General features: G+C 36.3%; 2 protein-coding genes across 13 annotated transcripts in view; both read left to right on the top strand.

The window, feature by feature from the left end:
- iars1 (isoleucyl-tRNA synthetase 1) overlaps positions 1-9,899 on the top strand; it is a 46,357-nt gene extending 36,458 nt beyond the window's left edge. Inside the window, exons 27-34 of the mRNA XM_044122410.1 lie at positions 1,089-1,201; positions 3,131-3,226; positions 4,611-4,787; positions 5,058-5,178; positions 5,342-5,467; positions 6,546-6,692; positions 7,470-7,622; positions 8,863-9,899. Of these exons, the coding sequence (XP_043978345.1) occupies positions 1,089-1,201; positions 3,131-3,226; positions 4,611-4,787; positions 5,058-5,178; positions 5,342-5,467; positions 6,546-6,692; positions 7,470-7,622; positions 8,863-8,945 (1,016 nt within the window). The 3' untranslated portion in view covers positions 8,946-9,899. The remainder of the gene's footprint in view (positions 1-1,088; positions 1,202-3,130; positions 3,227-4,610; positions 4,788-5,057; positions 5,179-5,341; positions 5,468-6,545; positions 6,693-7,469; positions 7,623-8,862) is intronic.
- Positions 9,900-12,970: 3,071 nt separating this feature from the next.
- atp2b2 (ATPase plasma membrane Ca2+ transporting 2) overlaps positions 12,971-25,005 on the top strand; it is a 119,028-nt gene continuing 106,993 nt past the window's right edge. For 7 of the 12 annotated variants that reach the window (XM_044120895.1, XM_044120901.1, XM_044120898.1 and 4 more), the window contains exons 1-2: positions 12,972-13,347; positions 13,668-13,856. The gene's annotated coding sequence lies outside the window, so the exon portion shown is untranslated. Of the gene's footprint in view, positions 13,348-13,667; positions 13,857-25,005 lie in introns of all 12 variants that reach the window. The other 5 variants (XR_006370985.1, XR_006370986.1, XM_044120904.1 and 2 more) reach the window with 1 other exon arrangement.

Raw genomic sequence — 25,005 nt, 5'->3', positions numbered from 1 at the left:
AAAACTGGTGAAGGTAACTTGCGTTCAACTTTTTAAAAAACATTAATTTCACATTTCATGGCTCTAAAACTTGTTCCAGTCTGGATTTTAGGAGGACAGCAGTTTCACAGGAATAACTGTCGCTTGGTAGCTATTATTGCCTTACCTGTACTTTTGATCCCATTATGTCTGATAAGATAGAAGAAAAGGGGTCAGTGCAGAAGATTGAAAAGGCAAAGAAGCAGCGAGCGACACAGGAAACCAAAGTGTGGAAATCTCAGATTAGAGAGAAACAGGGAGACTGTTTCATGCAGCCTCCAGGGGTTAACAAGTAAAAAGGACAGAATTGTGGTCACGCTTTAAAGGGAGAACACAGACATGGCCAATTGTACCAATTGCTGCCATGGGCAAAATGGAGATGTTTTACAGGTAGACAGTTTTCTGCATTGTTTTAAAGCCCAGACTCATAAGTGAAAAGAATCCTACTGCTTTTCAGTTTTAAAATAGAAACACTGTGAATTCATCATCTAATGAAAATAAAATAAAAAATGATGTACTTACTGAAATTAATGAGCAGATCTAAAATTTTAAGATAGTGTTTATTGGAAAGGCATTGGAGAACAAGTGTCTCTATGGCAGGAATTTCACCAACATCTGCATTTGTGATTACTGCCAACGAGCCTCTGGGCCGTTCGGAGAGGCGTGGTTCCTCAAATTACGTAATTTGGCTGCACGGCACTGTGCAGATATCACAGATTAGTCAAGCATAAACCAAACTTAAGGCTATAAGAGACAATTATATTTTCATGTAGGATCACTTTAGGTTTTATGATTTTCTCTCTTTAAAAGAAATTAAAGCTGCATGCTGTATTTACTTGAGTTGGTTTTGTGTGATACTAAAGTTAGTTGAATCATTTTACCAATGTGGCAAAAAAACAAACAAAAGACTGAATGAATCTCAAAAAGGGGGAAATGCATCTTACAACACTTCATGCACATTTCATTCTTCATCTAACTAAAGATTTCTTTCAAACATAATTGATTCAGGACGGTGGTGTGTATATTATTGGCTTTTTTTCAGCGTTGATTTTGTCTGGTTGAATTTGAAGGGTCCATTGTGGTGGACGGCCATGAGCTCCATGAGGAGGACCTGCGGCTGATGTACACTTTTGATCAGACTTCTGGTTCAGCTGCACAGTATGAAGCTCACTCTGATGCTCAGGTAGGCTTCTGATTAAAACACGGTATTCATTTTCAGAGTTGATCAGTGTCATTTTTATACTCTTGCACTCCTGAAGTGTCGTCTTCTATCGTGACTCATAATGTAAATCATCTAAAAGGCGATGCTGCTTCTCTGCTGTTGCACCCATCTGCCGTTTCTGTAAACGGTTTCTTTGCCGCGTGCGATGTATGAAATCATTTCATGGCTAAATGGAGACATGCAGTGCGCCTTTTTCCACAGGGCCTTTCTAATCAGTACTCCTCCAGCCGAATACACAGCACACAGATGCACCTTAACACCAGTGTGCTGAACCGACTTTTTAATTCTCCTCTTTATTCACTCATTCACACAAACTATGTTGCTCTCATCTGTCTGTCTTTTTCTCTCCTATATTTCTCCTTCCTTCCTATGATAAGGACTTGACATGACTCATTGAACCATATAATCTCCAACATTTGCTTTCTTTGCTTTAATTTAGTTTCCATATTGAGACTGCTTGAATAACTCATAGATTAAAGCTTCCTCTTGTTGTGTCTCCTTTCTAACCTCCTGACATGAAAACCTTTCAGTCGCTGAATAAAAAGCAGCCTGGGGAGCTGTTACTAAAATAAACTCAAATCACAAGGTGAATAATATGTTTTTGCCACTTTTCCAACTAAAACGGTGAGTTCCTGCAGTTTGTGCGTGAACATAATTCAGAAACTTAAAATTTTAATTCCGCCTCTGCACCAATTTCTGCTTGTTACAGGAACAGCAAAAATTCATAACTCTTGAAGTCAGCATTTAAAGGTCAGCACAGTAGGTTTTGTGTCAGTGTCAAATAACCTTTCTTGAATCTTTAGGAGAAATTACAGATTGCAACAGATTAAAAAAATAGTTTAATTGATATCTCATTTGCATAAACATGTATTATTAAAACATTCTGAATGCAGAAACTAATTTGGGATGATGCAGCAAAAGAATGCTTGACTTATATCAACAAGTCCGGTACACACAATTAGAAAATCACTAGTCAGCATCTTAAAGGAAATTATTTCCCCTTTATAGAAGTAGTCAGGTTTCAAAGAAGTCTCAAACAAATTTTAAATCATTTTTTACTTTATGGAAAATGTGAAGATGGAGACCTGGAAGTTAGCCAGAGATGAGGTAGAAGAAGGCTGGTTGGTTTTCATATTGTTTGAGCAGATTGAGTCATTTACTTTTGAATGAAACAAGATCATTTGTGCTTAAATATGTATTTATAAGTAACTGAATATTTAATTGTGTCTTTGATTTCTTTACTTGACGTTGTAGTCAGCATTTGTCGACTAGATCAGAGGGAAATAAACTGTACTTATCATTTTCCCGGTGAAAATGATAAAAACCTTTCAGTTCATTTTGGTGCACAAGCAGCAATTATCTTCCCAAACATTTAAAGCCAGTATGTTGGAAAATAAAATAACTCCACAGCAGAAATGGCAGCAGAAGGTGTTGATTCATAGCTTTGCAAACTGATGCAACCAGATTTGCTCCAAAAACATTTGCATTTGATCACAGCTGCTGTATGAATGCTGCACTCTTTTCGTATTGGTATGTCTGTAAGGAACACAACGGTTCATTTTCAGGTGTCTACTAGGAACCATCATAGTAATGTCTATATACAAAGTTAATATGTTGATTTTAGATTTCACTTTCCATTGTAAAATGAAACTATTAGAAATTTAAACTGATTGAGTTGGCAATAAATTCTGTTTTTAGAGTGTATTTTTTGCTAATTATCAATTTAATTAAAGTTTAATTAATTAAAGTTTTTAATTAAAAAGCAGTGAAAGTGAGAAAAAAAAAATCATGAAGAGTGGTTTTTGTGTCCGGCATCTCTCTGTCATCAGTTGGGATTGCTTTAAAGTTTGTGATTGGTTGTGATCGTGTGTTTCTCTTCCTGCCTTTTAGGTGCTTGTGCTGTTGGACGTGACCCCAGACCAGTCCATGGTAGACGAGGGCGTTGCCAGAGAGGTCATCAACCGCATTCAGAAGCTACGCAAAAAGGTGAGGCGTTTATTTCAGGAGCTCCTCGAACCGGGCTGACACATAACAAACTAGTACTGAATTCTGCGATCCAGTGTTTGTTAGCTGGGGTTACAGTTGGAAGGGTCACTGTGTTTCTATGGAGGCTGAGTAAATCAAAGGACTCTGGAGGGTTTTTTTTTTTTTTTTCATTAGATCTTTACATAAAAATATTTATTCAGAACATGACATCCTGTTTTTCCAAAGAACTTGCCATTCTAATCCTTATTCCTTCATTTTATTCAGAGGTTATGCCTGCAGCTATACAGTAATAACATCGCTGAAACACTTTATCAAAGTTTTTCTCCACCTTTAATCACCCCTCCCTTCCTCTTTATGTCCCACTCTATTGTCAGGGCGGTTTGGAAATCTTTCCACTACAGCGTCACAGTTAGAGGTTTCTCCATCATAAGGCAGGCTTAATAGAAGCTTAATTACAGTCTGGCCCCTTTCAGATTCTCACATTGGGGCTTTTGAAGTGGTGTGGGGAGTAAAGACGGATTAGCCAACAGCGTTGCGTTGTCACAAGAAACAAGCAGTTTTTTCCATCCCCCTATAGTAGCATTGTGCGCTGGCGCCCGGCCAACCTAAATTCCTCCAGTTATTTCAAACAGAGACCTGTCAGGAATTTTCCACCCTGTGGATGGGAATTAATTTTTTAGCAGTTCTGGTACGTGTTGTAGTTTGTTGGTGCGTTGTGAAACAGGGGTCAACGTTTCCTTGATCTGACGCACTCCAAGTACGAACTTAATCAGATGGAGGACCTTGTCCAGGGAAAACCTATAAAACTTTTCCCCCATTGATTGACTGCTGCTTGGTATCTTGCTTCTCCTGCCCTTGAGCTGCACACTACAGCAGAGGTGTGTTTTCAAGCGCGTGCATTCGCTTCCGTCAGTCAGTGTGTACGCTGGCGTACAGATGTGCACAGCTGCATACTGTAGATTAGAATGGGATCAATGTGTTTGAATATGTCAAGGTTAGCGGGAGCCGGCAGCAAGTGATGCCAAAGCAGATGGGCTTTCATCCAGCAAAATGCCCCGGTGTTCCTTTCTGTCTTGATTTGTTCCTACATTGTTTTCTCCTTTGTATTCCCAAACCTTCGTTTATGTATCTTGTTGGCCGTCCATTTTGTTTACCCTTGCCTCCTTTCTTTCCAGGAAAATGTTTTCTGCATAAAAAATTATTTGTTTTTAGTACGATAAGTTGAAGTGTTGTTCAGACGGTGCTTTTAGCAGACATATGTTCTTATAATAGCCTTCCCTCATGTTTCTAAGCTCAGTGGTAACAAAATAAAAACTTAAACACACAGTGTTTAAGTGTGCTCTTACCTAAAAACTTTGTAATTTTCCTCACTGTCCTGCATTAGGCACATTTGGTGCCATCAGATGAGATATCGGTGTACTACCGCTGCCAGCCAGAGGGGGAGTACTTGGGATCTGTGATTGAGGCTCATACTGACTTCATTCTGGCGACCACCAAGGCTCCGCTCCTGCCCTTCCCTGTCCCAAAAACTGCCAGCGTCATCATTGAGGAGAAGACTCAGGTATGGATTCATACTTTAAACAGGACCTGTGCTGAAAATCCATAAGTAGGGCATCATTTTCCTGTTTAATCGCTGTTTTTTAAATGACTGACTTGATTCCTTTGATTTAGGAATCAAATCATTCATTTAATCTTGAATAAATAAAACCTTTTATTATGTTACACATCTTTCAACATTTTATTGCAATTTTGATATTGGTAATGAATTATAGTTAAAAACATTATATTGTTTTTGTTGCTTTAATTAAACTATTTTATTTGGATTTTGCAGCTGAAGGGCTCAGACTTGGAGTTCACAATAGTAAAAGGATCTTCGCTCTCACAAACGCCACCAAACGGACCAGCTTGTGCGTACGTTAACCTCAGAGTGAAAGTCAACAACAAAGAACAAGGTAATATAAAAGAAACCAAACGGCTGATGATTCCAAACAGCCTTCTCTTCGCTTTTGAATATTTAACATTCCTCTGATTTTCAGCGGCCTTGCATGTATGGCACAATTTCAGTGTAGTGCCTGCGTTTGATAATCCAGCGTGGCTGTGCTTTTTGTTCTTCAGAGGGCGTAGTGTTGCTGGAGAATCCCAAAGGGGATAACAGACTAGACTTGGACAAACTGAAGAAAGTGTGCAGCAGCATCTTTGGAATCAATAACACCCCGCTCAGATTCTTCAGCGATCAAAGCGGTGAGAAATGGTTCAGATATATAATCCTACCTGTATTTCCCATACCATACCTCTTTACTTATAAAGCACTTTGAAAAATAACAGGGCTGGCCACAATGCTGTACAATAAAATTTAACATGAAATAAACACTTGCCAGAGAATTAAAAGTACACAAACAGACAAGTTACAAACCTTGGTAAAAAAAAAATGTTGTATTTCTAAAAACAAGAAAATACAGCTATAACAAAGAATAAAAACATTATAAATTCAAACCATTAGGGTTATGAATAGCCTTTCTTCCATTGCCATCTCCTTTTGACACTCTCCTCATTTATCTTTATTCATTATCCATCAGAATTTATAGTGATCAAAGTCCAAATAAATTTAGAACCACATCTAAACCCAGGAATTGTTGGCTAAAGCCCTGAATAACTTAAAATACTGTAAAAAATTATACTAAAATTTCATAAAATGCCCAATGAACACAATGGATCAATGAATGTCAAGGAAAATGACACATTTCAGAATAGAAACTAAACTCAGATTAGGTGAGCAGATAACCCAAATTAAACCTCTGAGAAAATCAGATATTTGCTCAGCCCTCAATGTGGCTGCTGGAGGTTTGAGTCCCATCCTGGCTTTGCTTCATGTCTTCCCCCTTTCTCACAACCCACTTTGATGTATTACATCTGTCAAGTAGAGGCCACTAGAGCCGACAAAACCTTTTTTTAAAAGTCCTGCAAACGTGTGTTTTTTGAGATATGTTAGACCAACAGAAAATGGTTCCTACTTATTGAACACAGTTTTAAGTTATTCTTGTATGGCAACATAAAATGAAGTGCAACCAATTGTATTTTGAACTCAGTAATAGTAAAGCACTTCACAAACCTTATTACTGAGGTGGAGATACTTTATGAGGTGGTGTACAGGTACAGCTAATCTTCACCAACTACATTTATATTTATGTGTATAAGTAAACAAGAATGAGTATAAAAGCTGTAGATCGATTTGTTTTTTCCAATTCTGATAAAATCAGTCCGACTGGGAAATTCCTGTGAATTGGTGTTTGCTGATATTTCCTTTATTGTCTTTTTGCAGAATTGACCAGCAGAGCGGACCTCCAGGCCCACAGTGGCAAAACTTTGTTAGTGACTTCAGGACCCTCCTCTCCTGGCGCCGTGCCCACCGCTGACACCCTGCTGTGTCCCTATGTAAACCTGTTACTGTGCAACGCACAGCCGGCTGGTGAGAAACACGTTGGGTTTGCTTTTGTTGATGAATAAGGCATGCGTTTTGTAATTATAATCAACAAATCAGCAATTATTTGCTAAATGTGTTATTATAATCAGAAGCCATTAGAGCTTTTATTTATTTATTATATTACATAACTTATGGCTGAATAAGAGCTGATAGTTTCTTCCTGATTCATTTTTCCAGTGACTCAACACTGTAATGTAAGCTGTTCTTCTTTGGAAAACTTTGGCAAGATTGAAATGTTTTATCAAAGGTGCCACATTCATATTTGAAACGACTCCTGACTTTAAAATGATACTTTGACAGTTTTTGGTCTTCTGACTTGCCTTGGATCTCAGGAACTTTGGAAGATTGATGCTGTTTGATTTCAGTTGGAGAAGCAGCTAAAACAAATCTATATTTTATCCCTGCACAGTTCTGTCAGACTTGTTGGCAAAGTAACATTAGAAAGCTCAAACTGTATAAATACATCAATGGCATCTGTTCTGATTTATCATCCCAAAATCCTCCAGTAATTCATTTCAGTTCATTAATAAACTGTAACTATAGACAGGTTTTACGAAAGGAGTAAATGTCAAAGAAATGTGTCCAGTTACCTTTCGGGTAATAAAATACAATCTGTGAATGTAAAGCAAATTTTTATTATTTTCTTCAGGTTTAGTCCCTTTCACAGTTTCTCTTGGTCTTTCTTTACCATTCATTATGCGTCAAAATGACATTTGGTGGCAAAATTGTGACTATGGTCTATGTAACTCACATCTCTCTTAGAGTGCCAGGCTGGAGATGTTGGCACCCTCTTGCTGGTGAACCCAGTTGGCCAGAATGAGCTCGACCACTCCGGTCTGCTCTCTGAGGCTGCCAAGGTTTTCGGCCTCCGCAGCAGACGCCTCAAACTCTACCTGGACCAGGATCTTTCCAATGGTAAGATCCTGTTCAAAGCAAAATTAACAATAACCATAAAACAAAGCTCAACTATTTTAGGGAAACCAAGTCAACAATATTTGATGGTGACTCCAGCTGTTTTACGTGGAGTTAGCTATAGCAGCAGTTTCTTGGTGCATTTTCTGGATTGTAAATATTCCTCAGTAGAAGAGCAACACAGCTTGTAATGCTCTTGCACAAAATACTGAAATGCATATCGTGCATTTTGTTTTTCTTAGCTCTAAAATATCTCAAACAGTTGAGCAGCAGAATGCTCACAGTGCAGCGGGCACAGCCATTTTCAACAGCCTGTACTTTTAAACTTTAAGTTTTGCTCATATTCTGACTATGCTGCATTATTTTAGGCTGCAACAACATTTTTGTCTGTGAGCTTAAACTTCACTTCCAAATTAAAATCAGCAAAGGAAAAGGACCTGTGGCCATGCAGGACCATGAAGTCTGAATTATGTTTAGTGAACTAAAGTTCCAACATCTTCTGAATTATTAATGATAGTTGAATACATTTATTTAAAACATCGTATAAGGAGCTGCACATGTTTTACTAAGTAAAGATTGAAGGCAAGCACCTTTTTATAATCAACATTTACCTCACGTCAGTCACTAAATGGGACTTTTTAGACTTTTACCTGTCGGAGAAGCTCTACCCATCAAGGCGAATGTTATATTGCCAAGCAAAGTGTGTTTTCATTAAACTTGGAACATAATAGCCAATAAATTTAAGGCTTCCTTTCAACAAATGCTGATCATATTGTCCAAACGTATTGTGCAGCAGTACTCGCTCATGCATAAACTAGAGCTATTTTTCAATTTAAGCTTTGGAAATTGTAAAGCAACTTTAAGAGATGCATCATGTCTACTTACACTGTCTTAAAAATAGGGCTGAGTGATAAATCAGTTTTAATCAATTAATCCAATTTTCTGTTTGTAAAGAGTTTGCCTTTTTTTTTAAATCTGGATTTTTTATTTATCTTTTTCTCACTTATTCAAACTTTGAATTCAGGTCATTTGCCAGAAGGAATTACTGAAATATTTCACTTGTAAATTCTTTCTTTAGAAAAAAGAGAAGATTCTTTTTTATTAATATTGAAAATTGGATTTTGTATGAAAAAAAGATCTGAGATTTTATTTTTGACCCATATCACCAAGTCCTGCAAAAACAATAATGTTTCCAAGTATGAATGTAATATATGAATTTTTCTTTTTTTTTTTTTTTTTTCAGAACTGCCAGCTGAATCATCGGTAAAATCTCTCCATACCAAAACTCTCTACGTGAGAGTTTTTCCAACCACCGCTGAAGCATAGATCAACTCAAGCCACTTAAAGAACATTTGTCTTTGATGCAATCCCTTTAGCTGAGTTTTCTAACCCCCCAAATGATGCAAAAGAAGTAAATTACAGTTTAAAATGTGTAGATCCTTTTTTTTATTGCTTTGAAAAACCTGATTCAAACGAGGTTTATCTGTCTAATTCACTCAACAGCTTGACTTCAAAAACACGTCCATGTTTTAAAAGATGTTTAAATTAATTGTGTTAAACAGCGTCCCGTATATGTGTCAATGAACCATTCGGGTGTAGATTTTTATCCTTGACTATATCTTAGTAGACTCTCACATTCATCCGTCAGCTGAGTGATTCACAGTTGCTGGATCTGCTTCTGGTGGGCCAACAGTTTACACGCTTCACTTGAGTATCAACCCAGCACCACGTCTGCATGACTGTTCCTACTTACATGGGAATAAACTCTGGATAGATCCTCTGCTGCTGACAGAAGCTGTCATCACCAACTCCAGACTGGAAACAGTTTGGAGCAAAGTGAGAAACTCTGAAATTAATGTCAAAGGTTCATTCATGGCATATTAGAGTATTTTTTTCCCCAGTAACTCATTTGAGGAAAGGTTCCAGGAAATGGTCTAACTCGATTAACTGTCACTGTGGCTGATTTTCTTTATTATGGTAATGATGCAGGTTACTTTGCTTCATGGCTTATTTGCAGTGTGCTTAGTCCACAGTAATTATATTTTGGCACATAATTGCGAAAGGAATTTGGGCCATTGTGAATTTAACAGATAAACCTATTGTGCTCGTTACAGAGGGAGTTCTCAGACAATGGAGGAGGTATTTAAAGGGTGAAATGGATTTTGGGGGCTGCTGTACTTCAAGGACACAAAGGGTTCTGTCATTTAAAAAAAAGCCACAAATGGATAATGTAATATTTTAAGTGACGAGAAGAATAAATCAAAGGTGACTAAGAATCTACATGTTCTTTTCTTTCTGTTCTCAGACTTCCTAATGGCAGCGGGAGACACAATGTGTGTGGGACTCTGCAGTCTGACTTCATTGCAGTATTATAAAAATGGGCCTCACTTTTATTATTTAGGCTGAGATGTTTTGACCGACTTTGATTTAGTTTAGCAGCAAGGTCAGAGAACAAATACAATAAAGTGGATTATAGAAGCTCACAGCAGTACAGAAAATATGAATATGAAATTTTGGGAAGTACTTTGCTTTCTTGCCTTGAATTAAATGGGAAAATGCTCACATTTATTCATTAGTAATGAAACTACGGCTTGAAACCACATTGCTTAAAGTGAAGAATACTGCTAACGTGGCGCTGTATAAAGATACCAAGGCTTTCCAACCATCACATCATATCTAATGTTAATTTTGTAAGACAACTTCTTAGAGTAGCAAGTTAAAAATGTTCTTTTGATGTTTTTGTATTTTGCCAATCAGCCCAACAGGGGGTATGTTAGAAAAACATGTTTTTCTAACATACCAGGGGAGCCCAAATCCAGCCCTCAAGTTCTGCTGACCTGCAACTTTCAGTTGCATCTCTTTTCCAACACCTGAATTAAGGGACTGAATCATCTCATTTGCATAGCATTCACCTGTGCAGAGGCATGGTAGCAAGCCGTTCCTTTTATCCAGGTGGCTGGAGAAGAGGATGCATCTAAAAATTGTAAGACAGGCCTGGACTGGATCATCTCTGCAGTAGACAAATACAGAGTAGTAGTGCACAATTGGGAATGGAAGGCAAATAATGTATGGTTTAACATTCTACCCCCACAGAATCTGAAAAGTTTGCCTGATTCAATATTTTGTGAAACTGTTTTTTCACTGTATCTCTACCCTCCTTACAGATCTAGAGGATCTAGAGGAAATATTACATTTAATATAATATTCAATTAAAATTTTAGAAATCTGTATAGCTTTTCTGTGTGGGATGGTAATTTTGATGTATACTTATACATCCTGCAGGTTCTGTTTGCTACCGTGACTTTTTTTCTTTAGTTCACTTCCACCTTATCAAAAAGAGGAGTGTTAATTTCAGACATCCTTATGTTCTTCTAAATGGTTCTGCAAAAACAAATATACATGACCAGTAATTTAAAAAAAGAAAACAAATATTGGGATATTCATATTTGGTTTTTCACAGAATGCTAAAGTGGTTGTAGCTCCCACAGTAAGACCAGTCAGTGTCTTACTGGTGTTTTGCATATGTAGAGATGCAGCCTCTTTTATTTTGATTAACAGAGAAGAGGTTGAGGTAACTGCTGAGGGCACTGCTGCTTGTAATTATCTGTGCAATAGCTGACTACAAATTGATAATTAATTTACATCCAAATTAAAACTCAGTACAGTATTAATCGTCTATTCTGCTAAATCTCATAGCCATTAATCTCCTGCAGCCTGCATCACCACCAGCATTGTATTATAAACTGATGCAGTTCATGATGTATCACAGCATCCACAGTTGGACAGCAGAAACGTGCATTTTGTGTTTGCCATCTCTTTCTGACCCTTTAGTACGATCAGCATCCTTTAAGCGTTCCTTTACTAAACTTCCGTGAACACTGACTGCCAAAAAACAAAGTTTAGCTGTAGCTCACAAAAGCAGTGTTTTCTTAAAGATGTAGGCCAGTAAGGCATGTTTGCGGCTAATCTGTGTTGAAGAAATATGTGCTGCGTAATGGAAAACTAAATGAATTTTCAACTCCCTGCATGTTGCCTACTACAATATGACAGCTGAAAATGTACCTTAAAATAGGTGGATAAGCGGATCAAAGTAGACATATAGCAGTAATAATTTCAGATGCAAATAGTGTGAGCTCAGGGTTAATAAAAGAATGCAAAACCTATTTAAGCTACAAGCAACAGGCTTGCTGGATCATTGAAAACTGAAAAAAAAAAAAAAAAAACTATTTAATGGGTTAAACCCTGTCAGTATCTTAATTTTTTTTGGCTTGTATTCTGTGGATTCCTATGTTGATTTCTGGTACATACAACCTGTTTCTTTCCTAAATGTTATGACGCCGGAACATTTTTATAATTTTTATATGTGCATGTTGGAACAGATGATTGTGGTGCATTCAGCCATCAGGAAATTAAACCCAGTATAAGTAAGTTCACAACTCCCTCCATAAAATGTTGCTTGATTCTGCTAGATGTCACACATACAAAAAGTATGTCTGAACTGTTGCCTTAAAATACCATCACTTGTTCTGCCTATCAGAAACTTACAGAACATTATGTCATCATTATCTGAATTTTCTAAAATTATTAAAAGGCATCATAATCTTACGTAAACTTAAAAAATTATTGAAAGTAATGCACATTTGCTTAAAAATCTCGTAATTTAACGAATAAAAACTGACCTAAAACAGAAGTTTAGTGTGATGTAATAATTAATTTTTCTAAAAATAAAATTAATTTTTCCACGCATTTTATATTTATAAACCAATTATTTCTGAAGTTGTTTTTTGTTATTGGAGTTATTTTTGCACTTTTTAGCAAAGATATTGACCTTGGAGACATAACAAATGTGAAAGTTATGTCCCTTGCTGTTGATTTGCTGTTTGAACTCCTTAGTCGTTGGGAGGCTGAGTTTAATGGGTCAAGTTGACAATTTAAATAATTCATGATGTGCTTCAGCACAGGAATATATTTTTTATGAAACAACTGTATTTACTTTCAAAAATTAAATAATTTAATTGAGGAATATTTAATTATTCACTAATTCTTTATTTTCAGTTGTAAAAAAAACACTGATGTAATGACACTTAAATTTCATAAATATAATGTAATTTGGCATTCTTCACACTCCAAATTATGCTGGGACACTTACAGCTGGTGAAGTGTCATATTCACTTTGTTCCTCCAAATCAGGTCAGTTAGCGATAAATAAAATGTGTTTATATAATATTTAGCATTGCAAAATTTACTTGTCTATGATAACCGTTAGGTGTAGTTCGTTTCAACAAATTCCGTCTTGTTCCACTGTTGGCAGCCATCTTTAAAAATGTGAACCACCTGTGAAGTAATTTGTGTCTGGGTTGTCGGGTAGCACTGTCAGTGTAGTCGGAACACTGGGCAGCTTATGAGGAATATTTTCAAGCTGTGCTCCTCAAAAGTCAGGTCAATTTATAAACAATAGTACCATGTTTGTTCATTTAACGCGGTCAAATAATTTTGTTAGCTAAATCAAGTTGGAGGCGGCAGGGTTTATAAACGTAAACACGTCATAAGTAAATAAGAACGAACGACTATTTATTTTTGGAAGTTAGAAGTTGGGATTCAATTTCATTCGCAAAGAACAGAATACAACTCCTTAGGATGGGGTCAAACTATGAACCGTTGAATGCCAGTTACCGCAAACGACCCAAATTCACTCCATAAAGGCCAAGTCTGTGTAAAAACTGGCAAGGTAAGGAATCAAATGTTTTCGCATGGCATTAACGCTATTAAATGTATGTCTTGTTTAAAACGACCAAATCCATTAAGAAACAGTAGTGTTAACAAAACTAGCAAACAGGCTGAATTAAATAAACATCACGGTAACGGAGAATAGTACATCCGAAGTGCTATTGTTAAACCGCTTTTGAGTACTTAGTATAAAAATGTTGTTCAAATAACTTCTTAAAATTGTATTTTTCCTCTGTTAAACTTTGTAAAGACATAGCACATATGGTCCAGTAGGTTTTTCAAATAGGCTATAATGATACTGTGCTTGTCTTCCACATGTAGATGTAGAGAACATCTGTACATTAAAAGGAGCTGTAAAGTGGACAGACAGCTCGGCAACGCGCGTCGTGACTTCACAGGGGAGCTCCAATTCAGCCCTCCGTCTCGATTTCCGCTACGATTCATCCCCTGATCCTCCAAATGCATTCATCATGATCCACCTGCTTCTCTTCCGGTGCCCACAACAGAAAGGTATGAAACGCTTAAGATTTGCAGATCTCTCTCAAATATAATTGCTCCTTTTTTGCATATCCATGGCGGGCTTGGTAAGAGAGCTTGGACATATTTGGAGATATCCAGAGATTGGTAGTGAGATGCGGGAGTGACACGCTGTTGCTACCCTCTCCGTCTGCTATGGTTGTCACAGATACGTGTAATTTGCTGCAGGTATGCAGTTGAGATGAATTCGACTGTATTAGTTTCCCGTTTACACACACATTTTGTGTAGACATGATCCTTATTCTTGACCTTGTATTCAAAAAGAAGATAAAATTGACTTAAATTATAGAGAAAATAAATATGGATCTCATTATCTTATGAATACTGGTCAAAGAAATCATTACTAAAAGGGAGAGGAGTTGCTGTCCTCCTCACTGTTAATCAATAATAGGGGGAAACGAATATATATATATATATATATATATATATATATATATATATATATATATATATATATATATATATATAGCTTATGGATTTAGAAACTTTAGCTAGTTTGAAATTCATATTGCAACACATTTCTTTAGAGATGCTCCTTGTGGAAAATATTCTTAAGTTTCTCTTAAGTTAGGGGGAAGCTTACTTTTATCATGCATTATTTTTTGCTTAATCAGATTGCTTAAGATGTGGCTTGGAGTTGTTCTGGTCATACTTATGTATGCTATGTTTTTTCTAATCGCTTCTGATTAAGTATCTCCTCCTTATTCAGTAAATTTTGGTGTACCCTCAAGTTGTCTTTGGGGGCTTCTGTTAGTTCTATTGTATCTACTTCCCCTGTGGTCCATTCTGTTGAGCTATAACGAAGGACTGTCGATGTTAAGGGGTTAACGGATGCGATCAATCTGAAAAATGTAGTGCATTACTACATACTGCAGATTAATTGAATTAGTTTTTTGACATAGAATCCTTTCCCACATAGGGTTACTTGGTTCACACAGCAGCACGTTATGGGCTCGACACACAAGGAACAATGATCGACAGCGAAAGGCAACAGTTTTCCATTAGGGATCTGCTAATCCAAGATCAACTCTTAAATAGAAATAATTTGTAATGCATTATATTTTGGTCACTTCGTAAACCTTGTGGGTTTCCATTATTTTAGTTAAATGTGTCCAAAATACCCAGGATGTGCGAGGTCATAGAGCATTGTTACAATAAGGCAAACAAAAACTAGTGTAACCTTAAGTCTATCATAGTACGCATAATTTCTTTTCTTTTTATATTTTTTTTGGTGTTATTGGCTCTAGTGGCCTTTTTTTGATAGTTGATTGTGCTTAACCCCTGTGCCACTACAGCACATGCATAATTTCTGTCTGTAAATGTTGCAAGTGTTATGTGCCAGGTCTATAACACTAAAAAACTGAAAACAACCGGTAACCAATCATTTTATCCAGGTAAACTCTAGGGAAACCTAATTACCTTAGGATTGTTGCATAAAATAGTTTATGCAATTGTCTTTTTCTAATCAGAACCGTTAATTACCACTACACCCTTAATGCTTCCTCTGTCATTCTCATATCGTGGCAGTAATTTCACATGACCAATTCTCACTGCAACAATCAGAATCGACACCACGTGCATTATCCTCCTTACAGAATCCCTTGCCAGATGGATGAAAAGTCATGCAGTAATTACTTCTTGTGTGCTTTCTCTTTCTTGTTTTATTTCTCTCAGCTGCTTGAATAAAAGCATCATAAGTCCTATGGTGGCATGCTGTCACTGCCTAAGCCTATTTTTAAATATTTTTAATTTGATCTGAACTAAATTTTCAAGAAAATGGAAAAATAGAATATAAGACTATAATAAAAGTTTATTTTATGAAAACTCTCAGGTCGTACTAGTTTATGTCCGCTATATTGTTTACATCCACACCTGCTATGATAACTTTAAACATGCAGACTTTTTTTTTTTTTTTACATATTTGACATTTCCCTGCTGCCTTTAGCAATGCTGTGTTAACTCTGCTGATTTTATGAATTCTACTGAAAGTGGACTCTTTACACTTGTAGGATAAACAGACATTAATGGGCTTACAGTGAGCCGTTTGTATTTGGAGTATCCAGGTCAAACCTGGCTCTCAACAAAACCCTTGGTAAAACCAAAGGAGCTCTGAACATTATATTTTAGAGGAATTATATCCGGCAGTAATGTAAGTGACAAATCTTTTTGTTTTGTTTTGCACTTTCCTATGAATGTTTATTTAATGAATGTTATATATTTTTTAATGTTGGTTGGATTTACTTTCACAGCTTTAGGCTTAAAATTCCTGCCATGTATGAGACACAGCAGGTACTTAGTTCTCTCCTGCTGGCATGCTGTTTTTACCTTTTCTAAGAATTTGTTGTTTTTCTTTTGGATGTCAGAAGAGTGGGAGTTTTTGTAAGGTTTCATAGTGGAATGGCTGTCATGTTTTTGACGGTGATAGTTTACTGTTTTGTGACACAAACAAATTTAAATCTTTACATAGTGTTTGTGCCTATATTTTTTTCTTAAAAAATTATTATCAACTAAAATGTTTGAATTTGAATAAATGATCAATCAAAGCTAAAATGGATCAAATCATATCTTTATAGCTGTAATGGAAAGACAGGAGATTTCTATTAGTCACTGGTTTATTTTGAGAATGATTGTGATTGACTCATGTTTGTTTTGTTTATAGTAATTAATGATTTCTGTGGGAGTACATTTTTCTTCCTAGGATAGTTGTACTTAAGAAAACTTTAAAGGTTAGCATGTAAAAGAATAGGAATGCTACTAATTAGCATTGTGATGCCTGTATTATCAAAGAGTAATTCATAGACATAGAACAATTTTGAAGGGAAATATGTTTATGCAATCGGAAGCCACTTACACTATTAAACTCTTTCATATTATGTTTGATATTACACAAAACCCTACAAGGATTTAGTTTAGAGTATAAATGCTTTGCAAGGTCATATCACCATTCTAAAATCTATTTACGAATTATCTAGACTTTTTGTACCATCATCTGTTGTATCATTTTGGGTAGTATTTGAGTTGTAAAGGTGGTTGATCATGACCTTTTTGTCTGTTTTGGATCTGTCTTTAAAATACCTTTAAGATGAAGATGAACATGGGTATTACCTAGGAGATGAGAATCTAAGCCTTTTGGTGGCATTGACAAATATTTGTAGGTAATAATCTACATGGTAATAGTAAAGTCAGTGATTTGCTGCAGAGACACAATAGTGCTGTATTAAACTAAGTGTGGAAATGCAAAGAGACTGATGTGAGCAGGAAGTGTAGAGCCATCATACTGCAAATTTAGATCACAAAAGCTGCACATTTTTGGCTCCTAAAGCTAATTAGTAATGGAAACATTTGGATTAAATTGTAGTTACCTCAAAGATTGTCTTGAATTCTCTCTGATTTAATTTATTAAACATCTTTTAATTTTGTTATCTGTATTATTCTAATGGCAAGCTAATAATATTCTACTAAAAATTTTTCCTACAAACGGGCTATGGGACAACTGTTAAGAAAAATAAGGAAGATAAGGGGGCAATTAGTTGTAAAGTGCCAGATAAAAATGTAAGAATAAAACATTTCAATAGGGCACTAGATCTCCTGAACATGCTTCTGCCTTATTTCCGTTGCTCATTTCTACATAAATAATGAAGTAAGTATTTTAGCTCGCTATTTGCCTACAGGGATTCAATCATATGTCAAAGATTCCCATTTTCTATATGCATGGGTTTATGCATCTTTCCAAGCTATCTTAATGGTCACAGTCATTTTTAGATTTGTGATGGTGATGTTGAGCTATACATCTGATAAAGCATAGCATGTGAATGTCTATTCTGTTATGCTTTGAAAGCCAAAGGGAAGAAGTATGTTTTTTCATTTCTTTATTGAAGGAGTCAAACTGATGTGCCCCATTTCACTGTGGGAGGAAACAGTTTGAGGACATTGTGGCAAGCTGGAGTAGGCATCTAAGTATAGTTTTGTGTGTGTGCTTATGTTTACTTATGTTGTGTGGTTGCTTGTGTGTGTGTTTGTAGATTTTGGGGGTATTGTCTATTTACAGCTCCTACTGTGGGAGATGTCCAAGTCCAACAGAAAGGGCAGGGGAGCATGGGAAGACCTCAACTCTGTCTCATGTGTCATCGTATTCTATTAAGACTTTAAGCACTGTGTGTCTGTGCATGTTGTGTATTTGTTAGTGCACACATGCTGTGTTGTGTCAAGGTATTTAAGAATAGTCTCGGTGCAGAAGTAAAATAATGCGAGACTCATTAGTGTGTAGGCACACTTGGATCTGGGGAATTTGTTTAACAAGACTTAAATTTCCCTTGTAGTTCCTGCTTGTTTACAAGGCCAAATATTTTCTCTTCGTCTCATGGTGACTCATGGTTGTCAGTGATTGCAAAGGAAAACAGAAAAAATGGCTAAGATGCAAACTTTTATTCTTTTTTTACTTTTACTGAAGAATAACTGAGAAAGCATGAAATGTCAGTGTGGAAAAAAGTATTTGCCTCCCAACAGAGTTTTCTGTTCTTCCTGACTAACTTTATTTATTAAAGAAAAAATCTCCAAACCAACCAGGCCCTTTTTAAAAAGTGTCCCTCAATAAGTCATGATGTAATTGTGATTATTCAGATTTTTTAAACTACAGTCAAATAGCTATGTAAAGCACACCAATCAGTCCACTTATTGGTGGCTCAAATGGGGGTTTTGTAGCAGCCTCGTCATAGTCAAGATTCAGATCTGATTGAGATGCAGTGACTTTAGCTTAACAAGGCTGTTGTGCATAAAAACAGTCAATTGTGGATGGATTGAAACAACTCTGCAAAGTTGAATATAATATCTAAAATATTATTTCATGGCAAAAATAATTTCTTTCTCTAACATTTTTTAGCATATAGAGAACCTCTGAAGGAAGATTTGAACTCTGCACATCAAACTCTGTTAGATCTGCCTCGAGCAAAGATGGAGCAAATCTATTTTGTACTGAGGTTCACTGGAATCCCAAAGCTTCAGTTGGTTTACACTGCTTTTCCCTTAAAAACAAAATTATCATTTGGAAATTGCATTTACCCAAGTTTTCATATGATATTAAATTCAGTAGAGGATAATAATTTCTCCTAACGCTGTTCCTTATAGTCCAGAGATCCAAGGTTTAAATCTTGACAGCTTGTTTGTGGATTTTTCTGTGCTATTTTATATTGAGCAAGTGCAATTCAACATTGCTTTCAAGTAATGACTGTCTGAGACTGAATTATAAGTATTATCATAGATAGGCCTTTTAAGCAATATATCAAGCTTTGCATCAATTTTTTTTTTGTGTGTTTTGAGCAACAGTCAAAATATTTCACCAAAAGTCTTGCGGATCATAAGACTTGTAAGGAGTGTTTTTATTCTGCTTTTATGCAGAGGGGTTTTGGCCTTGGGATTCTCCCACAGCTGCCCATTTTGGCAGGTTTCTTTATTTTTTACACCTCTGAGATAATTTGTTTGATGGAATAGGTCCATCAGGCCAGCTATGCCTCAGAAGGTTTACCACTGTTTTCTCCATCTTAAGCATTTAGATACTGCTGAGGTTCACTGGAATCCCAAAGCTTCAAAAATCTCTAGCCTGATTGATATTGATTTTGTCACCCATCTTTTCTGGGACATGATGTATTGCTTTTTAAACTTCAACTGTCATATTGCCTGTTTATATCACTTAAACAGGCTCTGTTTAAGTGATATATTGAGTCTACAGGTGTGTCAATAACTAGACCTGAATGTGTCCCATGAATGTGATCTCACTTTAAAAAAAATAAAAATAAAAATAAAGGTTATTCAGTTGATTCGTGATTTTACAAAGATTAGTGTTTCACTCAAGGCCAAGTCAGTATATCGACATCCCTACAATAAATGACATTATCATTTGAAAACTGCCTTTTCTATTTACTAATGTTATCACTGTTTGATATTTGTTTAGTGTGTGTGACAAAATGCTAAATGTAATCTAAAAGGACTTTATTTATTGATGGCTTTGTTCCAGTGACTCAGTATTAACCATTTTCAGTATTTATAAAGATTCTTAAAGAATCTTTGATCCAATGTTGTGTACAAGAACTTGATTTTCATTGTGAAAAATAATCCTTTTTAGATGCACAGAATATGAGTCAGATTTTTTTTGTTCTATTTTTTATCATTATTATTATTTTTTAGATTTATTTTTTATTTTTTTACGTAGGTTCTGGTTATAATTACAAGTGAGTCGTAAATGCATAACGCCCATGTCTTCCTCCCTGCTCCCCTCTCTCTCTTCCTTCATCTCTCCTACTCTGCAGCTCTCCCTCCCTTCATTTGATTTTGAGACAGAGCTCAAATCTATTTTGTACTTTAATGGGCTTTACAACTTTTTAGCCTTTCAGAATGAGTTTGTTTATAGCAATTACAATGCCCATGCCTCGTGGAAAAACCTGGTTCAGCCTGCTATGTACGTCTGCTGCAAGCTCCCTTGATTATATTTAGTGTTGGACAGATAAACGTTCTGCTACAACTGCCATCAGCACCAAAAGGGATACTTTGGAAAATCACAAGTGCCACTAACTTATTTTTCTTCGTTTTCTCCTTCACTGTAAGTAAATCATTTTAAAATACTGCTGTTGCTTTTCAATTTTGATGATGGATTTTGCCATTGTAGCAAGAATAAAAATGAAAGACTTCACTTGACACAAGTTTACTTTGCTTTTGAGATGTTAAAGTTGAATTTATCTCAGTGTATGCCAGTGGAATAGGTTTAGAAGTCTGCACTTACCACAGAAAGGCACTACTTGGAGATAAAAGGAGTGGTTGATTTGTGAATTTGTGTTTTTCTGCTGCTGTTGCTCTTAAAACAGAATGTCTTTTAAGAGAATATGTGACAATATATGTGGAGCAATTTATGGTACCCCTTTTCTTTGTGGGACAATTTGTTTTAAGTTGTAAAGCAAATGTCAACAAAATTAATTTGCTCTAGTTTTGGTTTGTTTTTTTGTTTTTTTTGGGGGGGGGGTCTCAGCCAGGTTGGAATTTGGCACTTTTGCCTTTAAGTATTTTTGAAAAAAGAGAAAAAAATGCAACTTCTTTAAGTAGAAAAATTTTGAAATTAGGAATAACATTCAAAATATTCCTTCGTTAAGTGTGAGGACAGACTGGCGACCTGTCCAGGGTGAACCCCGCCTCTCGCCCGGAACATTAGCTGGGGATAGGCACCAGCAACCTTCCCGACCCCATTAGGGACAAAGGGTGATTAGAAAATGGATGGATGGATGGAAGTGAGAGGATGAGCAAGAGTTTGGAGAAAAATTAAAATGACAGTTGTCCTCGATTAGAAATCATCACAGGGTTTAGTAGTAGAAATAATTATTTTAATGGCATCAAGCATCTTGACATAGTTTATTTGAACTGATTGGACACAAATAGTTTGTATTGAAATTCTTTTTTTTTTTCATGGATGGATGTCATTTGGAGGGTGGTGCCAGTCTACACATTCTTACTTGTTGTACTGTGACCTTTATGGATGAATCATGGATTTTGTGTCTAAATTTGGCAATTCAGTGAAATTGTGTAGTTTGAGACAAAAATGTTTCTGATCCTGCTTAAATTTCCTGCTGGTTGCGGAGAGTGAAAATTGCACAAGACATCAGCAGGTTCTGAGTGCAACACTGAGTACTTCTTGGAGGAAGTGGGTGGAGGGTTGAGAGTGGGTGAAGTATGGGGTCTTGGAGTAAAGGAGCACTGCTACCTACTTGTGGACTGACAGGCAAGTTTTTTGACACCAATTATTTGCCGTGGAGTTGGTGTATATGGATTGACTTCACAATGATTGGGTAAATGTTGTCCCTTATTGCTGGTGAAAACAGTCCCTGATTGAGCTTTCTCTCCCTCTCATGAATTTTCTTTACCTTTTTCTCTCAATTCCCTCTTTAGCAACAAGTTCTCCTCATTTCAGAATTCTTTTGCTTTGCCCTTCCGGAGCTAAAAATTCTGTCAGCTTGAAAATAGATGTGAACATTGTGTAAATATGATTGTGTTGTGGCAAAAAAGAAGTCACAAACGATGTGTTTTTTCTTGAACATAGCTGCTTGATTTAATTTTATTTTATTACATTTGATATGTTGTGACTTCTGATGTGCAGGGGACATGTTCTGTCTTTTAATGTTAGCTAGAATGCTAACAACACATTTGAGAAGGCATGTTGTTCTTCAGTTCTGAAAAGGCTACAAGACAGAAATATCTACCTGTATCCAGTGACAGGAAAACATTTAAAACTGGACATACAATAGTTCTTTTAAGGTACAGTTAAAGCAACGTCTCGACCCCTGCATCACTACAAAGTGAATAGTGGAAAAACCCAGATTGCCACTTTCTTACACAAGTTTGAAGTAGTGAACGGAAAAATCCCTTATTGGTTAGTGGAAATAACCCCTGAGAGGAAATAACTTGACAATGCTAATGTCGAGTTCAGCTACAAGTGTACCTCAACCATTAAAGTGCCAGGGGAGAGATACAATCAATGAACCCACGCACTCAGTGCACCACTGCTGGACAGCCTAGTGAGGAGCTACCTAAGTGCTGGTGCTCACACAGAGCTGCTGCATATGCAGTGACATTGAAAGTTTAGCTTTTTTTGTACTAATGTTTTACTTCATTTGGATAAAACAGAAATCACTAACATGAGGTGAATACAACATTGACATTTAAATGGCAAATATTTGATGAGCAAAAAAACAAAGACAAAATGCATAAGCTGGGTGCAGAAAAACAAAATCTGCATTGCTTCCATAGCATTTAGGATTGTAAATGCCAGCCAATTGGTGCTACTCAAATGCACTTAGTTATGTGTTGTGTCTCCTTCAGTAACATTCACATTTTTGAGACTAAACAACTAAATTTGTGTATATTTTTTCTTTTTAGTGGGTGCAAACTTTGGTACTTTATGTACTTGACAGAAAAGATCTGCAAGATTTACACTCCTAGATGGGAACTTTGTGACTATTGTCTAGTTATGTGGATACTGGTGTGGTTCAGGTGTTATATACACACACACACACTTTGTGATTGGAGGAGCCTGATATTCATAATGTGTGCTGTTCCCTGCACAAATCTACTATTTTGCAAATTTTTTCTCTTCTTGTATTTTTGTGATCAGTCGGTAAATGTACTTGCAAGGAACATTGGGTGAAAAAGAGTGTTTGTGGGATGTAAACATTATTCTTTACTCACAACAATATATGTGATCTTGCCAGTCTTAATCGTGAACCCGTTATATTGCGAGTATGACTCAGCCTTTATAGTTGAATCCTGCCCAGTTCAATGCATCAACTATAAACTTGTTTTTTGCCTTTACTTGTGCATTAAAAAAAAACCTGTTTGAAATAAATAAACAAGCAATGGTTACCCTGGTGGGGATGGCAAATAAAGCCTGGTGGCCCACCATGGTTATAATACACTGGCAGAAACCTTTCTGAAAAACATATTTGAATTCATTTTCTTATGTCATCTAACAGTTTCTGCCAGTTTTTATTTTTTTCAGTGATTGCAGGTACAGTTAGAACGTGGGTTCCACTGATGACATGGTAAATAGTTGGGCTGGTGAAGAAAAAGCACAAGATCTGTTTCCAAAGCAAATTTTTGGTTTAAACTGCAGAAAACATCTTGTCAATAAGAGGCCTTGACATTTAGTAAGCTCTTTTTCAAAACCCTTTCTAAATACCTAAATATCAAAGTTGCTAGCAACTCCAATTAAGTGTGTCAGATATCATGAACAGTAGTCAATAAATGCCACAGTATAACACATAAAACTACTTTCCTATATCTTTGAAGATGTCATCTTCAATCTAGCAAAGTCTGCTTTGAGACCCATCTTTTCCTACTCAAGCCATTAATCAACTGAAATTCTTTGGTCTTGTCTTACAACAGGCAGCAGTCCAAGTAAGTCCACATTCATCAAATTTATGGTTGAAGCAGAAGGCTGTTCAAAACTAGACTTATAAAACGGTAAGGAAATGATTGATTGGGTTTCAGAAGGCAGATCCATAGAACTATATTTCTCTCTTTTCTCAATGCACTGTACAATTTCACACAGCAATGTAAAAGGTACTGTGGATTTTAGATTTTGAATTGGCAAATCAAATGTGATTTAAAGGTTTTCCTCATACTTCTAAATGAGATGGATGTAGAGGTGGAATGATCGAACACCTCAATTGTCTAAATGTGTTCACTGTTTAGCTTTAATGTTCAGAGTCAGTTTCTATAGAGATGGAGAGGTAGAGAGAAAAACAAACAGTACAGTTACTGCTGTATACTGTTACCTTCACCCCTTGCATGTGTGCTGAGACATGCAGGGGGTGAAGGTGAGGTGCAATGCTCCCAAAATAGAAAATGAATTTGGGACTCTTGAAAGTGTTAATACCAAACTAGTCTGGAGCAGTAATGTATCTTCCTGAAAACCTACTAGGAACAGTCCTAATGAATTAAAAATAACAATTTTCCTAAGGACAGTGTTATGTAAAATTGACCTTTTTGAACTTTACATCATGTTATGTTATTCCTGGAGTGTTGCTTTGATTAATTCACCCATGTTTGAGAAATCCTTTAATCTCCCCTGACCGACATTCTGGGTGTGGAGAAATGTAGTCATATCAAATGCGACTTTCTTTTCTTTTTTTTTTTTCCCCCCAAGTGGAGCTTCCTCCTTGGTCATGTTTACGTCATGCTATGATCTCATCCCAGCAGTAATGTCGTGCTAGTCTGGTGTAAGTATTATTACTTGAACATGTAATAATAATTTACACAATATCAGGAAAATATGTAATTGAGTAGTAATTCTTAAAAAAGTCGATGAAATTAAGACAAATTTTTTCTGTATTATAAAATCTCCTCACCACTGTGAGCAAGATTTGGTATGTCAGCCTCTAATAAATACACATCAGGTGTGGGTCTTAAAAGTTATTATTTCCTCCAACTGGCCACATACATTTTGAACTAATGTATGGGTGGGAATGGTTGACGTGAAATAAAATACCACATTTTGGATCTGATCTGCCCTTTCTGATAGCGATTGTTCACATATTAATAGTGTGACGATGGCAGAGATTTTATGTATTTTTCAATTTAAAAATAT

This window comes from Gambusia affinis, linkage group LG07, assembly GCF_019740435.1.
Source record: "Gambusia affinis linkage group LG07, SWU_Gaff_1.0, whole genome shotgun sequence".
In the NCBI taxonomy this organism is placed as follows: Eukaryota; Metazoa; Chordata; class Actinopteri; order Cyprinodontiformes; family Poeciliidae; genus Gambusia; species Gambusia affinis.
This window is presented reverse-complemented; position numbering and strand designations above follow the sequence as displayed.